At 45.2% G+C, this 23,420-nt stretch overlaps 1 protein-coding gene across 1 annotated transcript; it reads left to right on the top strand.

The window, feature by feature from the left end:
* The first annotated feature begins 9,050 nt into the window (after positions 1-9,050).
* Positions 9,051-15,502, top strand: Klhl33 (kelch like family member 33). Its single transcript, XM_021182439.2, has 4 exons — positions 9,051-10,085; positions 13,192-14,116; positions 14,206-14,373; positions 14,549-15,502. Exons 1-4 carry the CDS (start codon positions 9,347-9,349, stop codon positions 15,099-15,101), a joined length of 2,385 nt encoding a protein of 794 aa, XP_021038098.1. The 5' UTR covers positions 9,051-9,346; the 3' UTR covers positions 15,102-15,502.
* The last annotated feature ends 7,918 nt before the right edge of the window (positions 15,503-23,420 follow it).

Below are 23,420 nucleotides of genomic sequence, written 5' to 3'. Positions count from 1 at the left end.
GACCATTCCGCAGTCTGCCCCATCCATGGTTCACAGTAAGTCGCACAGGCTCCCACAAAGTACCTGTCTGTGTTTTAGGCTTGCTTTTTTCTGTGCATGATGTTGAGTTGAGCCCAGAGTCTTGCATGTACCGTGCAAGCACTCTGCCTTTCAGCTCTCCCTTGCCCTCGAGCTTCTCAAGTGCTAGTAAGCCTGCACCACCATGTCCCACCCTGATGGTACCTCAGTCCACTACTGCTGTCTCCTCTTAGATCATTAACTTCTCCTTCTTTTCCTCTGAGACTTGGAAAGGAATTGGGGCTTCTGAGGGTCTTTTAGGCTTCCTACCACTATCATCACTGAGCCAGTTCACTGACTGCAGGCCCTGCTTTGACTGAATGTCATTTGAGTCTGCTGGTGTCATGTAACTGTCCCAAAGAGAAAAATTATACAAAGTGGCTGTGGTGGTGCAAACCTGTAAGCTCAGCCCTTAGGAGGGAAAGGCAAAATAATCGTGATCCAAGCCAGTTTGGGATACTGTCTTAGGGTTTCCATTGGTGCAGTGAAACATGACCAAAAGCAAGTTGGAGACAAGGGCTCTATTTGGCTTTCACTTCCACAGTGTCGTCCTCCCTTGAAGGAAGCCAGAACAGGTAGGAAGCCAAACAAGGCAGGGACCTAAGAAGAGGAGCTGATGCAGAAGTCATGAAGGGCACTGCTTACTGGCTTGCTCCACATGGCTTGCTCAGCCTGCTTTCTTAAAGAACCCAGGATGACCAGCCCAAAGATGGCCCCACCCACAATGGGCTGGGGTCTGCCCCATCAGTCACTAACTAAGAAAATGTTCTACAGGCTTGCCTACAGCCTGGTGTTAATGGAGGTATTTTCTCAACTTAGGGTTCTTCTTGGGTGACTCTAGCTTGTATCAAGTTAACATAAAACTAGCCAGCACAGATACACAGTGAGACCCAGTCTCACACCAAACAAAAGAGAAGACAAATTCCTTACCTATCAAGCAGTTACTCTATCTCCATCCTCAGCTTCGGTTTTTCAGGCCATGCCTCCCTATTAGGTACTTTGCATTTCTCAAATTATCCCGCTGTCATGCTCAGCTGCCTTTGATACTCAGTTTCTGCTTTCCTCTCCTTATTCTTGGACTTCCTTCTTTTACTCACCATGGCCTTGTATTGTGTAGTCACAATTAGCCCTGCTGCCATCCTTCAGAGGCAGACACAACTGCAGGGAAAGGCGTCACCTAACGAGAGGAATAAAAAGGCACAGGAGGAAGAACTGAGGGAGGAAGGGTATTCCCTCCCTTGGGGCACTGGTACTATTAAAAGCTGGAAACGCCAGGCTCAATTCCCAGCATCCACATGGCAGCTCACACCTGTCTGTCTGTACCTCCAGTTCCAGGGAATCCATGACACCAGACATGCACATGGTGATAAATACACATGCAGGCAAAACACCCATACATAAAATAAATACCCATACATGAAGTAAAATAAATCTCTTTTTACTGAGAGAGAGAGAGTGCGCGCTAGAAGCAATGGAATTTATCCTAATGTTCTTTCCTTTTAGTTCTAGTTCCTGACAACTTCTCTTTCCATCTCCCTGCCCTCCCCCTCCCCCACTCCCACCCCCACCCCAAATAAAACCACTACAATAGTCCTCCACAGCAGATATGGGCAACTGCCAATTTTGCTTATATCAGAACATTGTGCTTGAGAAGGCCTGCACCTCAGCCCTGAACGGAGAGGCCGTGGAGAAGGAGTAGGGCTGTAATAGGTTTGAGAGGCAGGTGACAAGAAGGGTTTCAGTTAGGCAAATGCCTGCATGGACTCAGAGTCCAGAATGAAGCTTATGAGCAGACAGGTCTTGTATGGCATGTGTTAGTGTTCTCTAGAGGAAAAGAAATGATAGAACGTATATATAATAAAGGGGGGTTTATTAATCTGACTTAACGGTATATAGTTCAGGTATTCCAGCAAGGGCTGTCTCACTCTGGAGAGGTTAAGAATCTGGGAGTTACTTGGTCACTAAGGCTGACAGTCTCAGCATTTCCAAACTGGTGATGGAGGCCTGGAAGATCCCCAGAGAGCAGTTAGTTGATCTTTAGAGTCCTAAAGAAGTTGGTTCTAACACCAGTAAAGGAATGCAGGTATGGGATAGATAAACCTGCCAGTCAGACTGAGGAAAGCAGGGAGAAAACAGAGTTGTAGAGTTGAAAAGAGACAGGCACACGGGAAAACAGAAAGGGGACACTGAGTACTCAGCAGGGAGAGAAGCCACGTGAGTGTCTTAGTTAGGGTTTTACTGCTGTGAACAGACGCCATGACCAAGGCAAGTCTCTATAAGGACAGCATTTAATTAGGGCTGGCTTACAGGTTCAGAGGGTTAGTCCATTATAATCAAGACAGGAGTGTGGCAAGATTCAGGCAGGCATAGTGCAGACAGAGCAGAGGGTTCAACATCTGAAGGCTGCTAGCGGAAGACTGACTTCCAAGCAACTAGGATGAGGGTCTCAAAGCCCAGGTCCACAGGACACACCTACTCCAACAAGGCCACCTCTCCAAATAGTGCCACTCCCTAAGCATATACAAACTGTCACAATGAGTCTTCTAAACATTCAGTCAACTGATGAGTCTTGGCATCTTGAATGGCTGGAGCTCCTTCAAGAGGGAAGCAGAAACGCAGGCTGGGACTGCTACTTCCTTAAGCGTCCTTCTCCTGACTGCTCCCCGCTTTGCCAATTTTCTGTTCTTAAGAGCGTCCTTTCATTGTGTAACTTAGGCTGGCTTCAAATTCATAATCTTCCTGTCTCAGTCTCCTGGGTGTTGGGGCTGCAGGCATCAACCAGCATAGTGGACTTTCTTTCCTTTCTTTTTTTTTGGGGGGGGGGGGTTCGAGACAGGGTTTCTCTGTATAGCTCTGGCTGTCCTGGAACTCACTCTGTAGACCAGGCTGGCCTCAAACTCAGAAATCCACCTGCCTCTGTCTCCCGAGTGCTGGGATTAAAGGCGTGTGCCACCACACCCGGCCATAGTAGACTTTCTGACCGTGTTAAGTTTCTCTAGTCCACTTGCCAGCCTTAGTTGTACATTGCTTCTCTTCCTGACTTGGTGCCCACAGATCATGAGTTCTTGGAGGAGGTTCCTATGAAATCAGCCTCATGTTGGTAGAGGTTCCTACGAAATCCACCAGGGCTGGGTGCTACTGGGGGCTGGAGGAGGCAGTCAGCACCACTGTGGCCTGTGGACAGAATGTGTGGTGTGAAGACCTCATCAGTGAGAACTGTACTTATCAGAAAGAAAATGAGCATTTGTGTGAAAGCTTACAGGAGGAGCAACATACTGTTCCTTGCCAAACAGACTTCACACAATACTGAGCTATATCCCACAGTTTATAGTCCCCCGGGTTAGGATGAAGGATTAGGATATAGTCCCCAGGGCCATCAAGGAACTTAACTGGACTATTAGAACTTGTTTTTAAATTTTATTAAAGAAGAAAAGCCAACAGCAAGCTTCTGCAGTCATGACAAGGTGCCATAAACCTAGGGGCATTGTTGTGGGCTTTCCTCATTGGGGATAAGAGGGTAGAGCATCTTTGAAAAGACGCTCTTTCCTGGATCTCCTGCTGGGGAAGCCCTGGGCTGATGTTTGCTCTTTCAACATAACTCGAGTAGGAGAGCTGGTGCTCTCCCTGTTTTGGATGGGGAGCAAATGCTCCTGAAAGGTGATAGCAGTTTCTCCCCACCTGGAGATGCACCAATTCTTCATTTCTTCCTATGAACACGACTGCCAATGTGCTTATTTATATCTGCCAATTTCCAATGAAGCTTACACTGTCTAAATTTATATTTTCTTGATATATTAGTGAGATTAAACATCTCTTCATAAGCTTGTAAGATGCATATTATATCTTTTGTCCAACATTCTAGAGCCATTTCTTGTTTGTTAAAAGTTTTTTGTTTCTTATTTTTCAATTTTATGCTGTTAATATTTTCCAAGATTACTATTTGCCATGTTTTAAAGGAGCTTTTTTCTTAAATACAGTTTAAAATTTTTACTACATGGTAAGTTGATGAAATTATTCCCTTTATGTTTGAATGTTTGGAATTTTCTTAGGAAAGCATTCTTCCTTAGCACATGTTATAACCTCCAATATTTTTAGGTCTTTTTCAAGTTTTATATTTTATTAGGAGAAGTGATAGTGGCTTTTTGATTTATCTGAGCATGCTCTGTGTGAAGGGAATGTTCTGTGCCTCTGTCTCCCAGGGGTGGCTAAAGGTCACTGTGGCCATCAAGAATTAGAAATATGTAAATTGGATTCGATAGCTCTAGCATTTTATTTCAGTTTAAGGTGAGTTTTTTTCAGACTTACCCAGTCAGTATCCAAAAGACTTTGTTCTGGCCCACGCTCTTGATTTTTCACACTGACTTCTTTGTATAAAAAATAAATAAAACGTGGAGCCTTCTAGTCTATGGTTTATGGATCGCTGGTCTCAGAAACCTTCATTTAGATAAGCATAGGGCAACTGTGCAAGATATATCCAGCAATGTATTTCAGCATTGTTTAAAATTAGTGAAAGCGTATTAAATATCTAGTGAGAGGGTATTGACTTAAGCCACACAGTGAAATCGTACTAGGAATACACACACACACACACACACACACACACACACACACACACACACACACGGTGAGCTGGAAGTCATGTCATGACGTGATTAGTTGGGGAGCAGACAACTAAATTGATTCTTACCCACCTCTGTAGGCTGTGTCATATCACATGCATTCATGAGTATTATTTTCCATGCTTGGGCTTCTCCTGGCTTAGGGATGTGCATAGCCCAGCAGTGAAAGCGGGAAATGGGTTTCTTCTCAGGTGACTACAAGCCTGCGTGCTCCAGCAGCCTCCACTCTGTTATCCTCTGTTACTGTGCTGCTTGGGTTGTCACTTTGTTTTTTGCCCTGTTTCAGAAACAGGATGTACTATATAGCCCAAAGTGATTCTGTGTGAATAGCCACATTTGTGAAGTGAAAATATCTTGCTCAAAATAGCTCCTGGGTTATTTAATTATTTGAAAAATATAGAACAAGTAACTTATTTCAGATTTTTGAAATCTTTTAGGCCTTGCTAGATTGATGTATAGAGTTGATGTGTTGTTTTTAAATATGTAATATATTTAAATATGTTCTCTTAAGACAGTAATACAGGGGCTGGCGAGATGGCTCAGTGGGTAAGAGCACCCGACTGCTCTTCCGAAGGTCTAGAGTTCAAATCCCAGCAACCACATGGTGGCTCACAACCATCCGTACTGAGATCTGACGCCCTCTTCTGGTGCATCTGAAGACAGCTACAGTGTACTTACATATAATAAATAAATAAATAAATAAATAAATAAATAAATAAATCTTTAAAAAAAAAAAAAGACAGTAATACATAGAAATTTCAGGTGAGTGTATACCTGTATGCTATAGGTAATATCACAGCCATAGAAAGTCATGTCTAATTTTATTGGCTTTTGAAATAAAGAAAAGACAAGACCCTGACCCTTTGGTAACAGATACTATGAAAGTCACCTTGGGAAAGCCAATGAAATATCCCCAACCTTAAACTCCTTTGTTTGAAATGGCCATATAAAAGTGTTGGCCACCAGCCACCAGCCTTGGGTATGTTCCCTATTATGCTAATAGTGTTGCGGTTTTTGTTAATTGCCTTGTTTTGGAAAGAGGGTCTGCTATGTATCACAAAATGCACTTTGACTCCATACATTTTAAAATCTTAAACTTTCAGGAACCATTCAGGTTTAGGGAAGGTTATTTGGAAACTGATGTGTGGGAATTTGGGTCTCTTGATTACTTTTCTAATCCTACCTGATTGCATTTAAACAGACCCCAGAGAAGGGGCAAAGAGTTCAGACCAAAGATCTAGTCAGGTTGTAGTCACCAGCATTTGATGACAGTCACTGGAAAGTTGACAGGCAACTGGCTCCTATAACCTAGGCTCTAGGCCCTACATGGCTACTGACCCTGTCCTTACTAAGGCAGATTTCAGTCTCAAGGTGGAGTATGAAGAAAACATCATTTGGTATCCAGCAGGCAGCTCTGAGTGCTGGCAGTGTGATTTGGGAGAAGAGAGTTCAGAGCTTTCATTGGTGGACACCCTGATGAAACCATCCTTGAGAATCATTGGTCCAGCTGGACCTGCAGCCTCACTTCTGTTCCCTTCTATGGTTTAGAGGCATACCTAACAACATGATATAAGCTTCCTCTTTCTGAATAATCTGAAGAGGAAATCCACTTAATATGGTGGAGGTAATGGACTGGGAGAAGAGAAGAGAAACTGTCGTCGGGCTATAATATATGAGAGAATTTTTAAAAATGATTTCAAAACTATAAAACTTTGATTTGCTCCTTCAGCTTGTTTTTCACTGCAGTGTAATGTTAGGCTGCTTTGCAGATTTTTGCTTAACCCTCCAGGGGTTATGGAGGTACAGTAATTCTATCCACCAGCCAGGACAAAATCAAGTAGAGGTTAAGGGATTTTTTTTCCCAAATCTTACAGCTTTTAAAACGGAAGATGGCCCAAATGTCAAGATAGTTCCCAGGTCCAACTCTCTTCCCACTTTGATTCCTCCAATTTTAGCCAAACATAAAAGTATCCTTAATAAATGAATTTTCTTGTTCTGTTCCCAGGCCTTTCACGGGGAATGTTGGGGGCACCCTATTTACTGATTCTTTGAATTGCCCACTACTTGGCTCAGCAGGAGGACCCCGCAGCCCATGCACCCCAGCTACCCAAGTCAGCCAGCTTTCAGGAAACATCCCCACCTCCATCCCCATCCCCTGCCTGGGCTTCCAGGCCCAGCTTCTGGTCTCTAAACGCCGGCCTCAGTGCCTGGAGCGCTGGTCCCTGGCCTCTGGGCCCCGCCCCGCTTCTGTTCCGCGCCCAAGATGCCCTAAGAGGAAAACTAAATCCCACGTGACTCACCCTTCCCTCAGACCTGCATGGTGTTTCCCACTGGAAAGCAATTCAGGGCTGCCGAAACTCCTAGCTTTCAATCACTGCTGGTTGCCTGGTCTCTGGCGACACTGAGGGGCCCTCTGTATATCACCACCTGCCACTGGGTTGTGCCAAGTGCATCCACAGCGGTCTAATTTCAATGGCCGCCTCAGCCTTATAGTTTGTGCTTTTCCGTCTCCAACTCGCTGAACGGAGACTAGAGCGTGGAGAGTCTAGTCTGGTCCCTGAAGCCAGGCAGTGGAGAAGTGTGTCGCTGCTCTGCGCAGCCACTCTGTTGCCAGTGGGAGGGGCAGAGGCCGGCTGGTGAACAGAGAGGTCGCTGTTCCCCATCACCTACCAGGGAGGAATTTCTCCACTGTCCTCTTGGGTACTAGGGAAAAAGAAATAGTCCTGGGGTCTCTGCAGCTGTGGAGACGAGTCGAGTCCTAGTTCTTTGCTGTACTCCCATTCAGAAGCTTAGTTTAACCTTTCCCCGTCTTCAGACGTATATACTTTTTACAAGAGGGACTGTAGAAAACCAAATTGGTTAGGAGTGATTGAAACCTGGTTGTTTGTGTCATGGGTGGACTTGGTCAGCTGTGTGTGAACAAGGGCTATTATTGCTAAACAGTTTAGACAAGGAAAGAACATTGCACTTTATAGTGTTTAGCAATAATTGCTATCTATTACTAATTAAATTATTCATTTTTATTAGCTATTATTCATAATTATATTAGCTATTAGTCACTGAGTTATTATTCTATTAAAAGATTTTACTAGGGGTTTAGAGAGGTGGTTCAGTGATTAGTAGCATTTACTGCTCTTACAGAAAGCCAGGATCGGTCTCCAGAAGCCACATCCTGCAGTTCACAGCCACCACCTGTAACTCCAGTTCCAGGGAACCCAGTGTGCTCTTCTGGCCTCCATAAGTGTTTCATGCATGTGGCTTCCATATAGACAAGAAGGCGCACACACTCATAAGCATTTATAGAGGATTTTTAGTGGAATGACTTCTTTTTATTGTCAGCTATTTCTTATATGGCCTTTTCCCTACTGACCCTGTCCTTACTAAGGCAGACTTCAGTCTCGAGGTGGAGTGTGAGGAAAACATCAGTTGGTACCCAGCAGTGGAGTGTGAGGAAAACATCAGTTGGTACCCAGCAGGCAGCTCTGAGTGCTGGCAGTGTGACTTGGGAGAAGAGAGTTCAGAGCTTNCATTGGTGGACACCCTGATGAAACCATCCTTGAGAATCATTGGTCCAGCTGGACCTGCAGCCTCACTTCTGTTCCCTTCTATGGTTTAGAGGCATATCTAACAACATGATATAAGCTTCCCCTTTCTGAAGAAACTTAAGAGGAAATCCTAACTAATGAGTTCAGATTCTCTTAGAGCATGGCCAGGAGGGTGGAGTGGGGGTGGGGGGCGGTTAGGGAAGGACAAGAGCCATTAGAGTTCAATTTTCTGGCAGTCCTAGTGGTACCTGCGTATAATCCCTTGGAGGCCACATAGAAGACATTATCTGTTAAAACCAGTTCCTAAAAATACACATCTCTGATTTACACCTTCAGTTTGGTTATCACTGATACGTGAAGTGTTAGGCTGCTATGAGAGGCTTTTGGTCCACCTTCTGGGGTTATGGAGGGACAGCAAAGTTAGGCAGACGTTAAGAGATATTTCTCCCCCAAATCCCACAGATATGATGGAGGAAGATGAGTCAAACGTCAAGTGTTTACAGTCTAGACTTTCCAGACTCCCTCACTAGCCTCCTGTCACCTCCAGCCACCAACTGGGAAAGCAGTCAGTCCTTCTGGCCTGGCTCACTCCACCCAACGTTTGCGTTCCCTTTGCCTTGCAATTTCCCCCACTCAACACACTCTTGTGACCTACAGGTTTGGAAGGAGGGAAAAGGGAAGTCATCCCAGGACTTGGCCCAGTGCATTGAGTGTCAGCTTCCAGCACTGAGAGATGAGGGCTTACTCAGGCTAGCTATAATTAGCCAAGTGGGGGCACTGCTGGGATCCGTACACAGCAGTCCAAAGCAGACTGGGAACTCAAGTGAGGGCAAGCAGAAGCCCGGTGTCTCCTGCCTGGGATTAAAAGAAAACGAGTGGAAATCGGGGGTTGGTTCTGGGCCAGATGGCTACAGGCGTTTGCGATTCTGTTGCACTTGGTGAACCCTTTGGTTAGTTAGCGCCATGTAGCCCACGATTCCAAAGTTAGTGTGTCACCGGATGGAGTGAGGGACTGACAGCTGAATTGAAGACAGTTCTGTTTTCCTGAGTGCTGCTCAGGTATACTTCTCTCATGCCTGGTCACCTCCGGCAACCTCACAAGCCCGAGTCGTGAGCGTCTGGAAGATGGCAAGCCTTTCCTCAGACTTGGAGCGTGTCTCCCTTCCTATCGAGAAGGACAGTCTTGAACTACCTGTGCCTGCCGGAAGAACCTTCTCCCGGTCTCCCTCTTCTGATGAGGATCCCGGCTTGTTTTCCTTTTCTCTGGCAGAGCCTGACCCACCTAGCCCCTTCGTTTCAGGAAACCTTCCCTTTCTAGCTTCATCCCCGGAGAAGGGGAAGAAACAGGATGACAGCGACGACTCAGCAGAGCCTGAGATGCTGTGCAGCGTGGAGCACCCCTGTCAGTTCTTCGCTGAAGCACAGAGACTGCGAGAGCAGAAGCTGCTGCTGGATGAAGAGGTGTCTGTAGGGGGGCAGGTATATGGGGTGCATCGGGTGATCTTGGCTGCAATTAGCAGCCTCTTCCGAGGCAGGCTGCTGAGCGGTGGAGGAGGTCAGCAGCCCAGTTTCAGCCTTGATGTGACCCCGAGGGGCTGGGAGGCTGCGCTGACCTTTGCCTACGAGGGGGTGCTGGGCCCCGCCTCACAGGACGAAGTGCTGGCTGCTGCAGAGGCGCTGGGAGCACCCCGGGTGAAGAAGGCGGCCCAGCTGAAGGCAGAAGGGCTTGGTAAAGCCAGGGAAAATGAAAAGAAGCTCAGCCAGGCAGAGGAGCTCAAGGAGAATCTGCACAGCATTGAGCGTCTGTATCGAGAGGGCATCGGGTGCGACTTGGAGCTGGAGGCAGAGGGCTACCGCCTGCGGGGTGAGAGTCTGTGAGGCAACTGCCAAAAATGCATGTTTTGCTTGTTTTGCGGTGGTAGGGATGGAACCTAAGGCCTTTATTCCACTCTACCATGGAGCCACACCCCCAGCCTTGCGAAATAGTTTTGTATCATTGCTTCAGCAAGAATGTCCTTTTTGGTGCTTCTCCAGAGCCACCAAAGAAATGCACATGCGCAGTTGAATTGTTTTCCTAGACGCCCGGACAGATTTGAACTGATAGATAGTTCAGGCACTTTTCCCCCCTCCCCGGTAGCTAGAATTTCCAGCCAGATGGCTAGGGCTTAGAGTACAGTCCATGGCAGCAAAACAGGGAGAAAGAGACTGACTCAAACAAATTAGCTAGAGCCTTTTGGCATCTACTCAGCACACAGCAAAGGGCAGCCGAGGCCATCAGTACAAGTTTCCCAGTGTGTCCTTTCTCCTAGGTGTGTTTGACTCTGGCAGCAGACTTCAGTCTGTTTCCTCTGTGCGGTTATCCCCCATGCAGTTATATCAGGATATGTCTGACCTGGGAAATGGAGTCTGTCAGAGACACAACAAAGCTTAAAGTTACAATAGATTTGCTTAGAGATTACCTAGTTCAGGGCTAATAATTTTTCAAATGAAGAAATCAAGCAAAGTGTGGTGGCTTTTATGTCTGTAATTCCAGCACTCAGGAGACTGAACAAGAGAACTGCCCAGAATTTGAGGCCAGCCTATGCTACATAGGCCATAGATTATATTGGGAGTTCCTATCTCACAAACCAAAATGAAAAAGGAAAGAAAAAAGAAACCTAGTAGTGCCTTGTGACCTCTACCTGTAACACGTAGGAGGCTGAAAAAGGAGTTCAAGACCAGCCTAGACTGACTCCAACATGCCCACTCACAGCACTAAGTGCTTAGTGAGGTTTTACTCTAGAGGAAAGCCAGCCCTAAAGGTTTCCTACATTTCCTGTGGCACTAGCAAAAGGGTGATGCTTCAACATTTCATAGTAGCTATAACATTCTCACTAAGGAATGAATTTAAACATATGTATTCATACCGCTCGCTGTGTGGGAACCCATCACTTTAAATCGTAGGCTCCAGTGATGAGTAGCAGGGAGATCCCAAGTGGCTGTGAGCTTTTCACAATCCACGCTCAGATAAAAATGTTGGTTGGCGATGTGAAAGCTGAGCTGGTTTAGCTCATTTTCCAGAATGTAGATTTTTCCTCAGACAACATAGAGCAGGAAGCTGTAACTGATGTTTGCTGTTTGGGAAGTACCAGGCCACTACATACTGCATATGTATAAAGGAAACATCATTAGTATCCTTTTGAGAGATACACATTCTACAGCTGGTCAAAAGAACATTGGATTTATACAAATCACAGGGAGCATGGAGGCCTACGGCTTTCTGAGATACTTTCTAGCAGAGCGTTCCTCTTTCTGTCATGAAACACTTCAAACACAAAGCAAAAAAAAAAAAAACAACCCCCCCCCAAAAACAACAACAACAACAACAACAAAACAAAAAACCACAAGCCTTCATCCCACCGGTTTAATATGCTACCATGTCCATTTTATCTCATTCTTTCTAGTTGACATCTTATTGAGGGATAGGTGTTCTAAACACAAAGAAGTGAGAGAGATGACTTGTGGTTCAAAGCTCTGTCTTATCTTCTAGAGGACACAGCTCAGTTCTCAGCATCCATACTGGACACATGACAACTGTCTTGGGAACCCATACTCCTACACACATATTCACACATAGGCGCACACATAAGCATAATTGAAATAATAAAAATATCTTTGGATATTTGAGCTTTTGCTTTCTGTTTTATTTCTCCCTTTGAAGAGTCTCACTGAGTTCCCCAGGTAGGTCTTGAATGTGTTCTGCAGCCCAGGCAGGCGTTGACCTTACTGCTCTCTTGCATTAGCCTTCAGGTAACTGGGGTTACAAAGCCTTAGACACAAAGCACAACCCTATTCTTTAACTCTTCTGTACTTAAAAATGACTACATTTAGTGATTCATGTGTGTGTGTGTGTGTGTGTGTGTGTAAACAGCAGGACACTAGAGTACTCCTGTGCTTATGTGCAGTCAGAGGACAGCTTGCTGGAAGCAGCCGGCGCCTTCCACTAAGTGGGCCGCACAGTTAGAACTCAGGTCCTTAGGCTTGAAGACGATTTCCTTCACCTGCTGAGTCATCTTGCCTGCCCCTGTTTCTTTCTTTTTAGAGGTTTGTTTGTTTTATTTTATGAATACATGAGTGCCTGCATGTATATCATGTACCACATGTGTGCCCAGTGCCTGCAGAGTCCAAGTGGGTGTCCAATCCCCTGGAACTGGACCTACAGGTGATTGTAAGCTGCCAGGTGAGTGCTGGAAACCAAAACCATGTTCTCTGCAAGAGCAGCAAGTATACCACTGTGCCTGGCTTGAGTGGAGCCATTGGACAGGATGGCTGATGGCTGCGACTCGTGAATCTATGAATAGAAAACCCTTATTTTGTATACAATGCAGCGATACCTCTATAAGTTACACTTTGCTCTATTCAGTTTGTTTTGTGTCCCCTGTTAGCAAATGCTGTCTATGGGATTTTTCTCAACTCGACTCATTAAGACTGTTTTTCTAACTACCAGGAACCCAAAACACCAAAGTGACCTCCAGACAGTAACATGAGAATAATACAGGGTACTTGAAAATGTCAAAATAACGGTTGCGTATTGGTAGTCATGTCAGTAAGTTCCAGACTAGCCAACACTACATCGTGAGATCCCATCTCCAAAAAACAAAGAAAGAACGAGAGAGAGAGAAAGATGTTAAAGCAAAGAGTCCCTAGGTCACTATGGAATCATTATCCAGGGAGGGCAGCGAGGTTCCTGAAAACTGCATTTTGCTTACTAATCTACTGCGGTACCCAGGACGGAATCCAAGCTTTGCACACACCAGACACGTGTTCCACTGCAGAACTGCATTCCCAGCATGAAAGCTGCAAGCGTTCCATGCTATTCCAATGTGTTCCGTGGCTTGGCCTATGGCCTTGCTGGACCCAAACTGCGAATTAGGATTGTAGTTAGCTGTCTTGCAACACTCTTGGTTTCCTCTGCTTCCTCTCTACTGCAGTGCACCGAGTAGCCCTGGCCTGTGGCAGTGAGTTCTTTGGGGCCATGCTTCTGAGTGGGATGAGAGAGTCCCAGGGCACAAAGGTGACTCTGCGTACCATCTCTTCCCAAGACCTGAGACTCCTTGTTTCTTTTGCCTACACTGGAGTTGTTCGAGAAAGATGGCCAGGATTGCTCAGAGCTGCCCAGGCTGCTCTGCAATACCAGAGCTCTTCCTGCCTGGATTTGTGTCAGAGAGCCTTGGCAGAAAGCCTCTGCCCCGCCCTTTGCCTAGCTTTGTTCCCTATGATTGAAGCCCCTGGCTTGGAGAAAGTCTGGGGGAAAGCCCACGATTACCTCCTCAGTCACCTGCCTGCTGTGGCTTCGTGCCCTACCTTTTCATCCTTGCCGGTTACCTGCCTGGCTGAGCTCCTGGACAGTGATGAACTCCATGTGCAAGAAGAGTTTGAGGCTTTCGCAGCTGCACGGTGTTGGCTGGCTGCCAACCCCGAGACCCACGAGTCAGAGGCCAAGGCGCTGCTGCGATGTGTTCGCTTTGGCCGCATGTCTACCAGAGAGCTGCGGAAGGTGCGGGCAGCTGGGCTCCCCCCATCTCTGCCCCCGGATCTGCTGTACCAGCTGATGGTGGAAGCTGAAGTTCCAGGTCAAGAGAGATGGAGGGAGCCTGACCAAGCCCTGGTGGTGATTGGTGGGGATGGGCTTAGACCTGACATGGACCGAAGACAGCCATCATGCAAAGTGTGGTGGGCCCGGGCATTTCACTGTGGCATGGGTCTGGTACGAACTGTGGAGTGGTGCCAGCTGCCTAATTTGCCTGCCCCAGGGCGCTTTCGGCACGGAGCTGCGACCCTAACAGGAAGTGAACTCTATGTGTGTGGGGGACAGGATTTCTACAGCCACAACAGCACTCTGGCTTCAACTCTCAGGTATCTGTGGCCGTCAAGAGAAATTGCTAATGCAGCCAGCCATAGACTCTCAGAGTCACCCACTTTATATCTTGTCCCATTGTGTCCAGGTGGAGTTCCAGTCAAGAAGACTGGGAGGAGATGGCACCTTTGTGCCAGGCTCGGAGCTTCTTCCCTTTGGTGGTATTTGATGGACAGCTTTATGCCCTAGGTGGACGAGACAATGGTGTTGCCCTTAATTCTGTTGAGACTTATAGCCCTGAACTCAATGTCTGGAGGTAAGTGGGCCAAGGGACAACCAGGAGAAGCTAGGTTTGGAGTTGGGCGTGGTGGCATACACCTGTAATCTTAGCGCTGCTCAGGTGGAGCCTAGGCTATCTGGCTCAAAATAAAATAGAATGAAATAAAGTTGAGCATCCTGGTTGTCTGATCTCATGTTCTGTTCTCCCTCAGGCCAGCACCTGCTCTTCCAGCTCCATGCTTTGCCCATGCAGCTGCTATCCTTGAGGACCGATTATATGTCAGCGGTGGCTGTAGCGGGACTGGCCAGTACTTGGACTCACTGATACACTATGACCCCAAACTTAAGAGGCCTGGGACGCTTCTGAGCCCAATGGGAGTTGCCCGGGCTAGCCACGTGATGGCGGCACTGGGTGGGAAGTTGTATGTGGCAGGTGGAGTAGGGGACACTGGGGACCTACTAAGCTTTGAAGCCTATGAACCAAAGAGTGATAGCTGGACTCAGCTGGCATCCTTGCCCTCCCCCCATGTGGGGGCTGCGGGTGCCGTGCTACAGGGGGAGCTCCTGGTACTAGGGGGCTACAGCCACCGTACTTACGCCATCTCCCACCTTGTTCATGCCTACTGCCCTGGTCTGGACCGCTGGCTATGCCTGGGGACTCTACCAAGGCCTCGAGCTGAGATGCCGGCCTGCATCTTGACATTGCCCAGTGTGCAGCACATAGCTTTGGTTCCTACTCAGCATCAAAACAAACCTGCTGGGTGACTGAGGATCAGCAGGTTGTGAGGGAGGAAGGGATAAGCAGTACCACGACAAAAGGACAGAACTTATGAGAGGATAAGACATTCTTACTTGCTTGTTTACTTTTTAAAGTTATTATTATTAGGAAGGTTCTTTAAATTGTAGCTCTGGCTGGCCTTGAACTTGATGTGTAGCCTGGGCTGACTTCAAACTCAAAATCCCCTGGGTGCTAGGATTGCATGCTCTACCCCATCTTGATTGAGAGGCATGATGATGATGGTGGTGGTGGTGATGATGGCAGTGATGATGATTGACAGGGTCTCTTGTATCCCAGGCTGGCTTACAACTCCCTATGTAGTCAAGGATGACCTTGAGCTCCTGATCCTACTGCCTCCACCTCGAAAGAGTTGGGATAGATAGGCGTGGTGGCGCACTCCTTTAATCCCAGCACTCGGGAGGCAGAGGCAGGTGGATTTCTGAGTTCGAGGCCAGCCTGGTCTACAAAGTGACTTCCAGGACAGCCAGGGCTATACAGAAAAACCCTGTCTTGAAAAACAAAAAAAAAAAAAAAAAAAAAAAAGAAAGAAAAGGAAAGGAAAGGAAAGAAAAGAAAAGAAGAGAAAGAGTTGGGATCATAGGCATATACTACCACCCCTGATTTGTGCTAATGATCAACTTTAGGACTTCCTGCATCCTAAGTAGGTATTCTGCCTACTTACCTCTATTCTTAACCCTCAAAGAAGGCTTCATTCTTTTTGTTTGCTTGTTTTGTTTTTAATTGTTTAGTATTTATTTTATGGAGATGGGTGTTTTGCGTGCATATATGTGCACACATTTGTATCTGGTGCCTGCAGAGGCCAGAAGAGAACAGCAGATCCTTTGCAACTGGACTTACAGACGGTTGTGAGCAACAGCGTGGATGCTGGGAACTGATCCCTGGTCCTTGGGAAGAGCAAACCACTGAGCCATCTCTCTACCCTCCGCTTTTGTGATTTGAGGCAGTCTCATTATGTAGTGCAGATGAGAAGGCTTTGTTCTTGATGGTATTTTACTGCACATTACACCTTGAAACTCATACACTGCTTTTGTATATGATCTCTACTAAGAAAAGGGTGCTTCTAGAACTCATGGGAAGCAGGCCTTGGAGAAAAGATTGGCAGATAAATATTTGGGTATAGGAGGCATCCAGGAAGAACTCCACGAGGATTAAAGAGGAGTTTTGTTTTGTTGTTGTTGTTTTCAAGACAGGGTTTCTCTGTGTAGCCCTTGCTGTCCTGGAACTCACTCTGTAGACCAGGCTGGCCTCAAACACAGAGATCCACCTGCCTCTGACTCCCAAGTGCTGGGATTAAAAGGCATGTATCACCACTGCCCAGCAAAGAGGAGTTTTTGGTTTTTGTTTTTTTCGAGACAAGGTTTCTCTGTGTAGCCCTGGCTCTCCTGGAACTTACTCTGTAGACCAGGCTGGCCTCGAACTCAGAAATCCGCCTGCCTCTGCCTCCTAAGTGCTGGGATTAAAGGCGTGTGCCACCACGCCCAGCTACAAAAGAGGAGTTTTTGATGAAAGAAGTACAGTTAGTTGGGAGTTAAATGTGGAACTTATTGGTAGAGTATATATTTGGCATGCATAAAGTTCTGGTTCTATAATCTGAAAAGTTTTTTTAAGTAAAACAAACAAACAAACAAACAAACAAAAATCCAAACTTCAGTAGTCAAATAGGGACCAGGAAAACGCTGGGACATATCAGAAATCAATGGAGGAGTTTGGAGGGAACTAAACAGTCCTCCCTTTCTTTGGCATTTTACTCTCTAGTCTGCAGGATGCCTGAATTTTAACCATATTCTTTCTTGGATAGTTTTGTAGGCCCAGCCTTGACTCCACAGGCTGCCTGTGGAGTCTTTTAGTTCCCACTTGAGACAGAAATGCCCAGGTCTGACTACATGGGCTGTACCATTTAGGTGGTATACCCAGGGAATCCTGGCACTTGAAAGGAGGAAGCAGGAGGATCAGGATTTGAACTGTTTCAAGAAAACCAAACCACATCCAACAAAACAAACAAACACCAAAAGGGAGAAGCTCCCATCAAGAATTACACAGCACAGGAACCTGAAGCCAGGCAGGACTAGCAGGGTGAGGTGGGAGCACTCTAGGGGGGGGCGGGGAGGGGGGAGAAATGCCAAGCAGAGAGCATCCTTGGTAGAAAAAAAGGAAAGAACAAAGTTGATGAGATGGTGGGAGAATCTACTCAAATGTCTTTCCTTCCCTTTGGATGAACTCAAGAACCAGGATGGGATCAAGATGATGAGAGAACATGGCTGAGAAGGTGACAGATAAAGAAAGGCTGTTGGGAAGGAAGTTTCTTCTTGTCAGCCCCTTCCCCTTCACATTATTTTGAACTTGTTTCCCTCTATGTTTTGTTTAGTTTTTTGTTTATTTTGTTGTTGCTTTAGACAAGGTCTCATGTAGCCGGGGCTAGCCTCAATCTCATTGTGTAGCTGAGGATGTCCTTAAACTTCTGATCCTCCTTGCTTCCAACACCAGAGTCCTGGGATTACAGGTGTGGACCACCATGATGGGGTAAATGTCTTTGTTTAAGATAGGCAAGGAATATAGTTGAAAATGAGAAAGTTTAGTTAGACTACATAAAAGAAAAAAGAAGATTGAAAAAGAAAAGGAAGAAGGGAATTGGGGGTGCACATTTTTTTGTGATTTGTTCATAAAGATGAGCTTAAATAAAAAATTTCGCATGGACAAAATAATTCTTGCTTGAGTGTCTCTGCTATGAACAACATTCAAAGTAAAAGTCCCTGTAATTTGGCCTCTATATCATTATCCTTTGAAACTACCCTCCATTCATTGCTTCTATGATCTTCTCACCAAGGAGCAAAACATGGCCACCCTCATTTCCCCCCATATTTCTTCAGGGTCTGACTGGAAACCGAGTCTCCTCCTAAAACTGTCGCTGGCTCCAGAGGAAGCAGAACCTCCTAGGAGAACCTTCCATCCCTCTCTAATCCAAAGGGCAGAGATCCTCCCCCGGGTGTGTGTGTGTGTGTGTGGTTTTGTCCCAGGTGAAGCTGACATAAAGAAACCCTGCTCCCAACACTGCCCATATGGACATGACTTTCCTGGACAGTCATGGACACAGCATGGACTTTCCTGGACACAGCTGCTGCACGAGTAAACTCACATGGCCTCTGACTGTATGCACAAGACCCACACAAGGTCAAGCCAGACAAAAACTCCAACAAAGACAAGGGAAGGTCTCACAAAGTAATGCCCCTAGCTGAGTAGCTATCAGGCAATTGATGGACGCTGGGAATAGGAGAATGAAGCTTTTTTCCCCACTACATTTATTTGTCTGTCTGTCTATCTATCTATCTATCTATCTATCTATCTATCTATCTATCTATCTATCTATCATCTACCTATCTATGTATACATGTATGTATATGTATGTGATATATATGTATATGATGTATATGTATATGTACAAGTGAAATTATTACAGCACTTGTGTGAAGGTCAGAGGACAACTTGCAGAATTAGTTCTTTCCTTTTTCTATGTGGGTCCCAGAGGTCACTCTCTGGTTGTCAGGCTTGGTGACAAGTGCCCTTATCCACTGAGCCATCTTGCTGGTCAACCTTTTTTAAAAAAATTAAATCATATTATTATGAGGTGTGTGTATGCATGCCTGTGTGTGTTTTATATGAATGTGGGCACTCATGGACCATGATGCATATTCTGTATTGCTTCTCTCACTATAAAACACTAACCAAAATTAGTTTGGGAAGGAAGTTTTATCTTAGAAGTTACAGCCTAACAGTGGAGGGCAGGAGCTTGAGGCAGGAACTGGGAGACAGGAACTGAAACAGACTACGGAGGAATGCTGCATACTGGCTTGCTCTCCGTGGCTTGCTCAGCCTGGTGTCTTGTAAAATCTAGAACCATCTGCCTAGGGGTAGCTCTGCCCATCGTGGCAGGGCCCTCCCACATCAATAATCAATCAAGAAAATGCCCCCACAGACATGCCCATAGGCCAATGTAATAGAGGTAAATTCTCAACTGAGGCTCCCTCTTCCCAGGTAACTCCACTTTGTGTCAAGTTGACAAAACCTAGCCAGCACCGTGTATATGAGAGGTCAGAGGAGAGCTCTGGGGAGACAGCTCTCTTTTTTCCACAGGGAGTTCCAAAGAATGAACTTATGGCCCCAAGCTTCACAGTTAGTGAAAGTTTCTACATACTGAGCTGTCTCGCAGGCCCACAATCCATTCCATATAAGGGGAAGAAAATAAAGATAGGTTCAACATCTGTGGAATTTAAGAAGCAAAGAAGAATGGTTTTATGAGTACAGTCTTGGGGCAGTGTAACTATGGAAGGACTGGAAGCCTCATTCACAGTCACAGGTGAGGCTCAAAGACAGGACAGTTCTAATTACTTTCTTGTGAGGGTTGATTGTGTCTTAAATCCTGGCTCATCTCTGGGATCAAAGAGTTTATTACAGTTCCTGATAACTCCTGAAAATGTATGTGTTTGTGTGTACCCGTACATACACCCATGGGTCCATCTCTGAAGGATGTTCATGTACTGTTACTGTAGCCAATTCAGAACATCGTGACCTGTGTTCCCTCCTAGAATAATGAAGTAGATGAATCCTGGAAAGCCTACTGAGCTAGGGTCACAAAACTGACATGAGTCCCAATTCAGTTGCTGCTTTGGTATCTATGGATCAGTTGTTCAGTCAGTTTCTATACTAATGTCCTAACCTGTAATACTGGCTTATACTATAATGGCCTATACTATAAACACTACAATGTTACCACAAATATGGAGGCAGATTTGAAAAAGTGGCCTCTATAGGCCACAAATCAAGTTCTCAGGCCAAGTCCTTTTAGATCAACAATGCCAAGCACAGTGGTCAGTATGTTGTGGCAGGCCTCTGAGGTGAGCATCATATTCCAGTCTAATGGCACTCTGAGATAGGGCTGTAGGTTCATATGGACTCCAACTGGGTCTGAAGTATTTAGGGGTTAAGGGTTCACTAACTATGGTGGTTTGAATAGGTTGGCCCCCATAGGGTCATGTGTTTGAAAGTTTGGCCCATGGAGAGTGGCACGATTAGGAGGTGCAGCCTTGTTGGGGTAGGTGTGACCTTGTTGGAGGAAGTATGTCACTGTGGGGGTAGGCTTTGAGGTTGTCTATGCTTAAGCATCTCCCAGTGTAGAATTCTGCTGCCTTCTGATCAAATGTAGAACCTTTAGTACCATGCTGCCTGCATGCTGCCATTGGTCCCACCATGGTAATAAATGGACTGAACCTCTGAAAGTATCAGCCCATCCCAGTGAAATGTTTTCCTTTATAAAAGTTGCCTTGGTCATGGTGTTTCTTCACAGCAATGAAACTCTAAGACAGAGAGAAAAGTGGAAGGAGGGTGAAGCTGTGAACTCTCAAAGTCTGGTCCCTGTGACATACCTCTTCAACAAGGCTACATCTCCTAAACCTCCCTAACCAGTGACAATGGGGATGAGTTCAGATAACTATGAGCCTGTGAGGATGTTTCTCATCCAAGCCACCATAGTGAGGGAAAACATGTTGTAGAAATAATAGACAATACCACCCAGGCCCAACCTTTATTAGAAAAAATAAAGAAAGAAAAGAAAAACCAAAACCCCAAACCCACCAAAACCCAAAACCCAAAGCCCAAAAACCAAACCCATGGTTCAGAAGACAGAGGCTTTGATAATGTCCCACTACAAGAAACCACAGTAATCAGGGAGCATTCCAAATCTGAATTGCTTGAATTGGAATGTATTTATTTGTTTGTTTATTTATTGAGGGGGAGAGGCTCCTGAGGCTGTGAGACTTGGGGCCAGATTGGACCAGTTTGAGGGCTGTGGAAGTGGAAAAGCTGAGGAAAACAGGTATCCATCCCTTCTTAAAATAGAGCTTGCATAACCTGAAGCATATGATGGGCTTAATAGAGCTGAGTTCATATGATAATTGAACAAGAACTTGAGTTGAACATGGTGATGCAGGTGGAGATGACAGCCTGCAGGAGACAGTTCTCTCCTTCAGCCATGTGAAAGGAGGATTGGGAGAAGTTAGACCAATCAGGAAAGCAGGGATAGGCCCTATCAAGAGGGGTTGCCTCTTGCTTCTGGGTTTGGTCCCTGCAATAATCCCAATTGTTTCCAACTGCTAATAGCTAGAGAAAAAGAGCTTGCCTAAGGGAGGATATTGTGGGTGGGACAAATCTGGGAGAAAGAGAGGGAGTCAGGAAGGGATAGGGGCAGGGAGCCTACTAAGAAACCCACCCCTGAGGCCTGGAGAGATGGCTCAGTTGGTAGCTCATATATCTGTAATGGGATCCGATGCCCTCTTCTGGTGAGTCTGTAGACAGTGCACTCACATACCAAAATAAATAAACCTTTAAAAAAAGGAGGGGGGGGGGCATATCTATCAACTTGCACAAAGCTCAAGTCCAAGTGGATCAAGGACCTCAACATAAAACCAGATACACTGAATCTAATAGAAGAGAAAGTGGGTAAGAGCCTTGAACTCATTGGCACAGGGAAACATTTCCTGAACAGAACTCCAATGGCTCAGGCTCTAAGATCAAGAATGGGACTTCATGAAACTGGAAAACTTCTGTAAGACAAAAGACACAGTCAATAGGACAAATTGGTAACCTACAAACTGGGAAAAACTTCACTAACCCCACATCTGATAGGAGGCTCATATCCAAAATATATAAAAAATTCAAGAAACTAACTTCCAAAAAAATCAAATAATCCAAATTTAAAAATGGGGGACAGAGATAAAGAGAAAATTCACAATAGAAGAACCTCAAATGGCTGCAAGTACTTAAAGAAATGTTCAAACTAAAAGAAGCAAATACACCCAAGAGGAGTAGATGGCAGGAAATAATCAACTCGGGGGCTAAAATCAACCAAGTAGAAAGGAAAAGAATCAACAAAACTAGGAGCTGGTTCTTTGAGAAAATCTTATCTTTCTTTCTTTCTTTTGTTCCTTCCTTCCTTCCTTCCTCCCCCCTCTTTCTTTCTTTCCTTCTTTCTTTCTTTGCTTTTTATCAAATATAGTCAACAGGAATCAAACTGAAACAAGGAAACTTCAGTTGACAAAATGTCTCCAGCAGATTGTCTAGCAGGCAAAAGATCATTGAGTATTTTCTTGACTGATGATTTACATTGCAAGTGCCATCCCTGAACAGGCGGAATAAGAAATCAGTCTGCAGAAGATAGTAATTCTATTCCTTCATGACCTCTCCTTCAGTGCCTGCCTCTAAGTTCATGTTTGATTTCCTGTTCTGACTACCATTCATAATGTACTGCAAGATATAAGATGAAATAAACTTTTCTCCAAAAAAAGTTACAAATCTCTGGCATGAAATAATTTTAATAATCAACAATAAAATACTTATGACATTGGTGTAATTTTTTTAAAGAAAATCTAGGATTATCTTCTTAGAAATAAATATGTTTTCTCAATCCTAAAGAATTTAATCGTAATTGTGAGATTATACTTATCTTGTCTTCAACTCCATCAGAGACATGAGAGGAAATATATATTATGTGAGTATGCAAGAAGTACAGAGCAAGCAGCTTCCAAATCAACGGAAATGGGAGAGACCGCTGGCTGCCTGGACAATCAACTTAATTTTTTTAAGTCATGAGAGCAATCCATCATTTTTTTGGTAGGTTCCACATTGGATTCTTAGAAGGTTCTTTATTTTGACTTAAAATATCCTATAATTTCTCTTCTATGGCCTTCAATCTAGCATTTAATATTTTAGTCTTCTCTTTCTCTAGGTTTGTTTTATTCTCATCTCCCTTAAAGACAATAAATAAAATTATAATCATTACTGAACAAAAAGAAAAAAATAAAACAATGAAATAGTCAAAGTTCTTAGTCATCAGGGAAATGCATATCAAAATTACTCTGAGATTCCTCCTTATACTAACCAGAATGGCTAAGATCAAAAACTCAAGTGACAGCACATGCTGACAAGGATGTGAAGAAAGAGGAACTCTCTTCCTTTGCTGGTCGGATTGCAAGCTGGTACAACCACTCTGGAAATCAATCTGGAGGTTACTCAGAAAATTGGAAGTAGTTCTACATGAAGATCCAGCTATACCACTCTTGGCCATTGTCTTAGTCAGGGTTTCTATTCCTGCACAAACATCTTGGCCAAGAAGCAAATTGGGGAGGAAAGGGTTTATTCAGCTTACATTTCCATACTGCTGTTCATCACCAAGGAAGTCAGGACTGGAACTCAAGCAGGTCAGAAAGCAGGAGCTGATACAGAAGCCATGGAGGGAT

The sequence above is a fragment of the Mus caroli genome, chromosome 14 (assembly GCF_900094665.2).
Source record: "Mus caroli chromosome 14, CAROLI_EIJ_v1.1, whole genome shotgun sequence".
Taxonomy (NCBI): Eukaryota; Metazoa; Chordata; class Mammalia; order Rodentia; family Muridae; genus Mus; species Mus caroli.
This window is presented reverse-complemented; position numbering and strand designations above follow the sequence as displayed.

What these genes read in the sequence shown, in the direction of transcription:
- Klhl33 (XM_021182439.2), top strand. Translation starts at nt 9,347, where the DNA reads ATGGCAAGCCTTTCCTCAGACTTGGAGCGTGTCTCCCTTCCTATCGAG. An exon ending in AGAGGGCTACCGCCTGCGGG is followed by an intron (nt 10,086 to 13,191) that starts GTGAGAGTCTGT and finishes TCTCTACTGCAG; the next exon opens with TGCACCGAGTAGCCCTGGCC. An exon ending in CCTGAACTCAATGTCTGGAG is followed by an intron (nt 14,374 to 14,548) that starts GTAAGTGGGCCA and finishes GTTCTCCCTCAG; the next exon opens with GCCAGCACCTGCTCTTCCAG.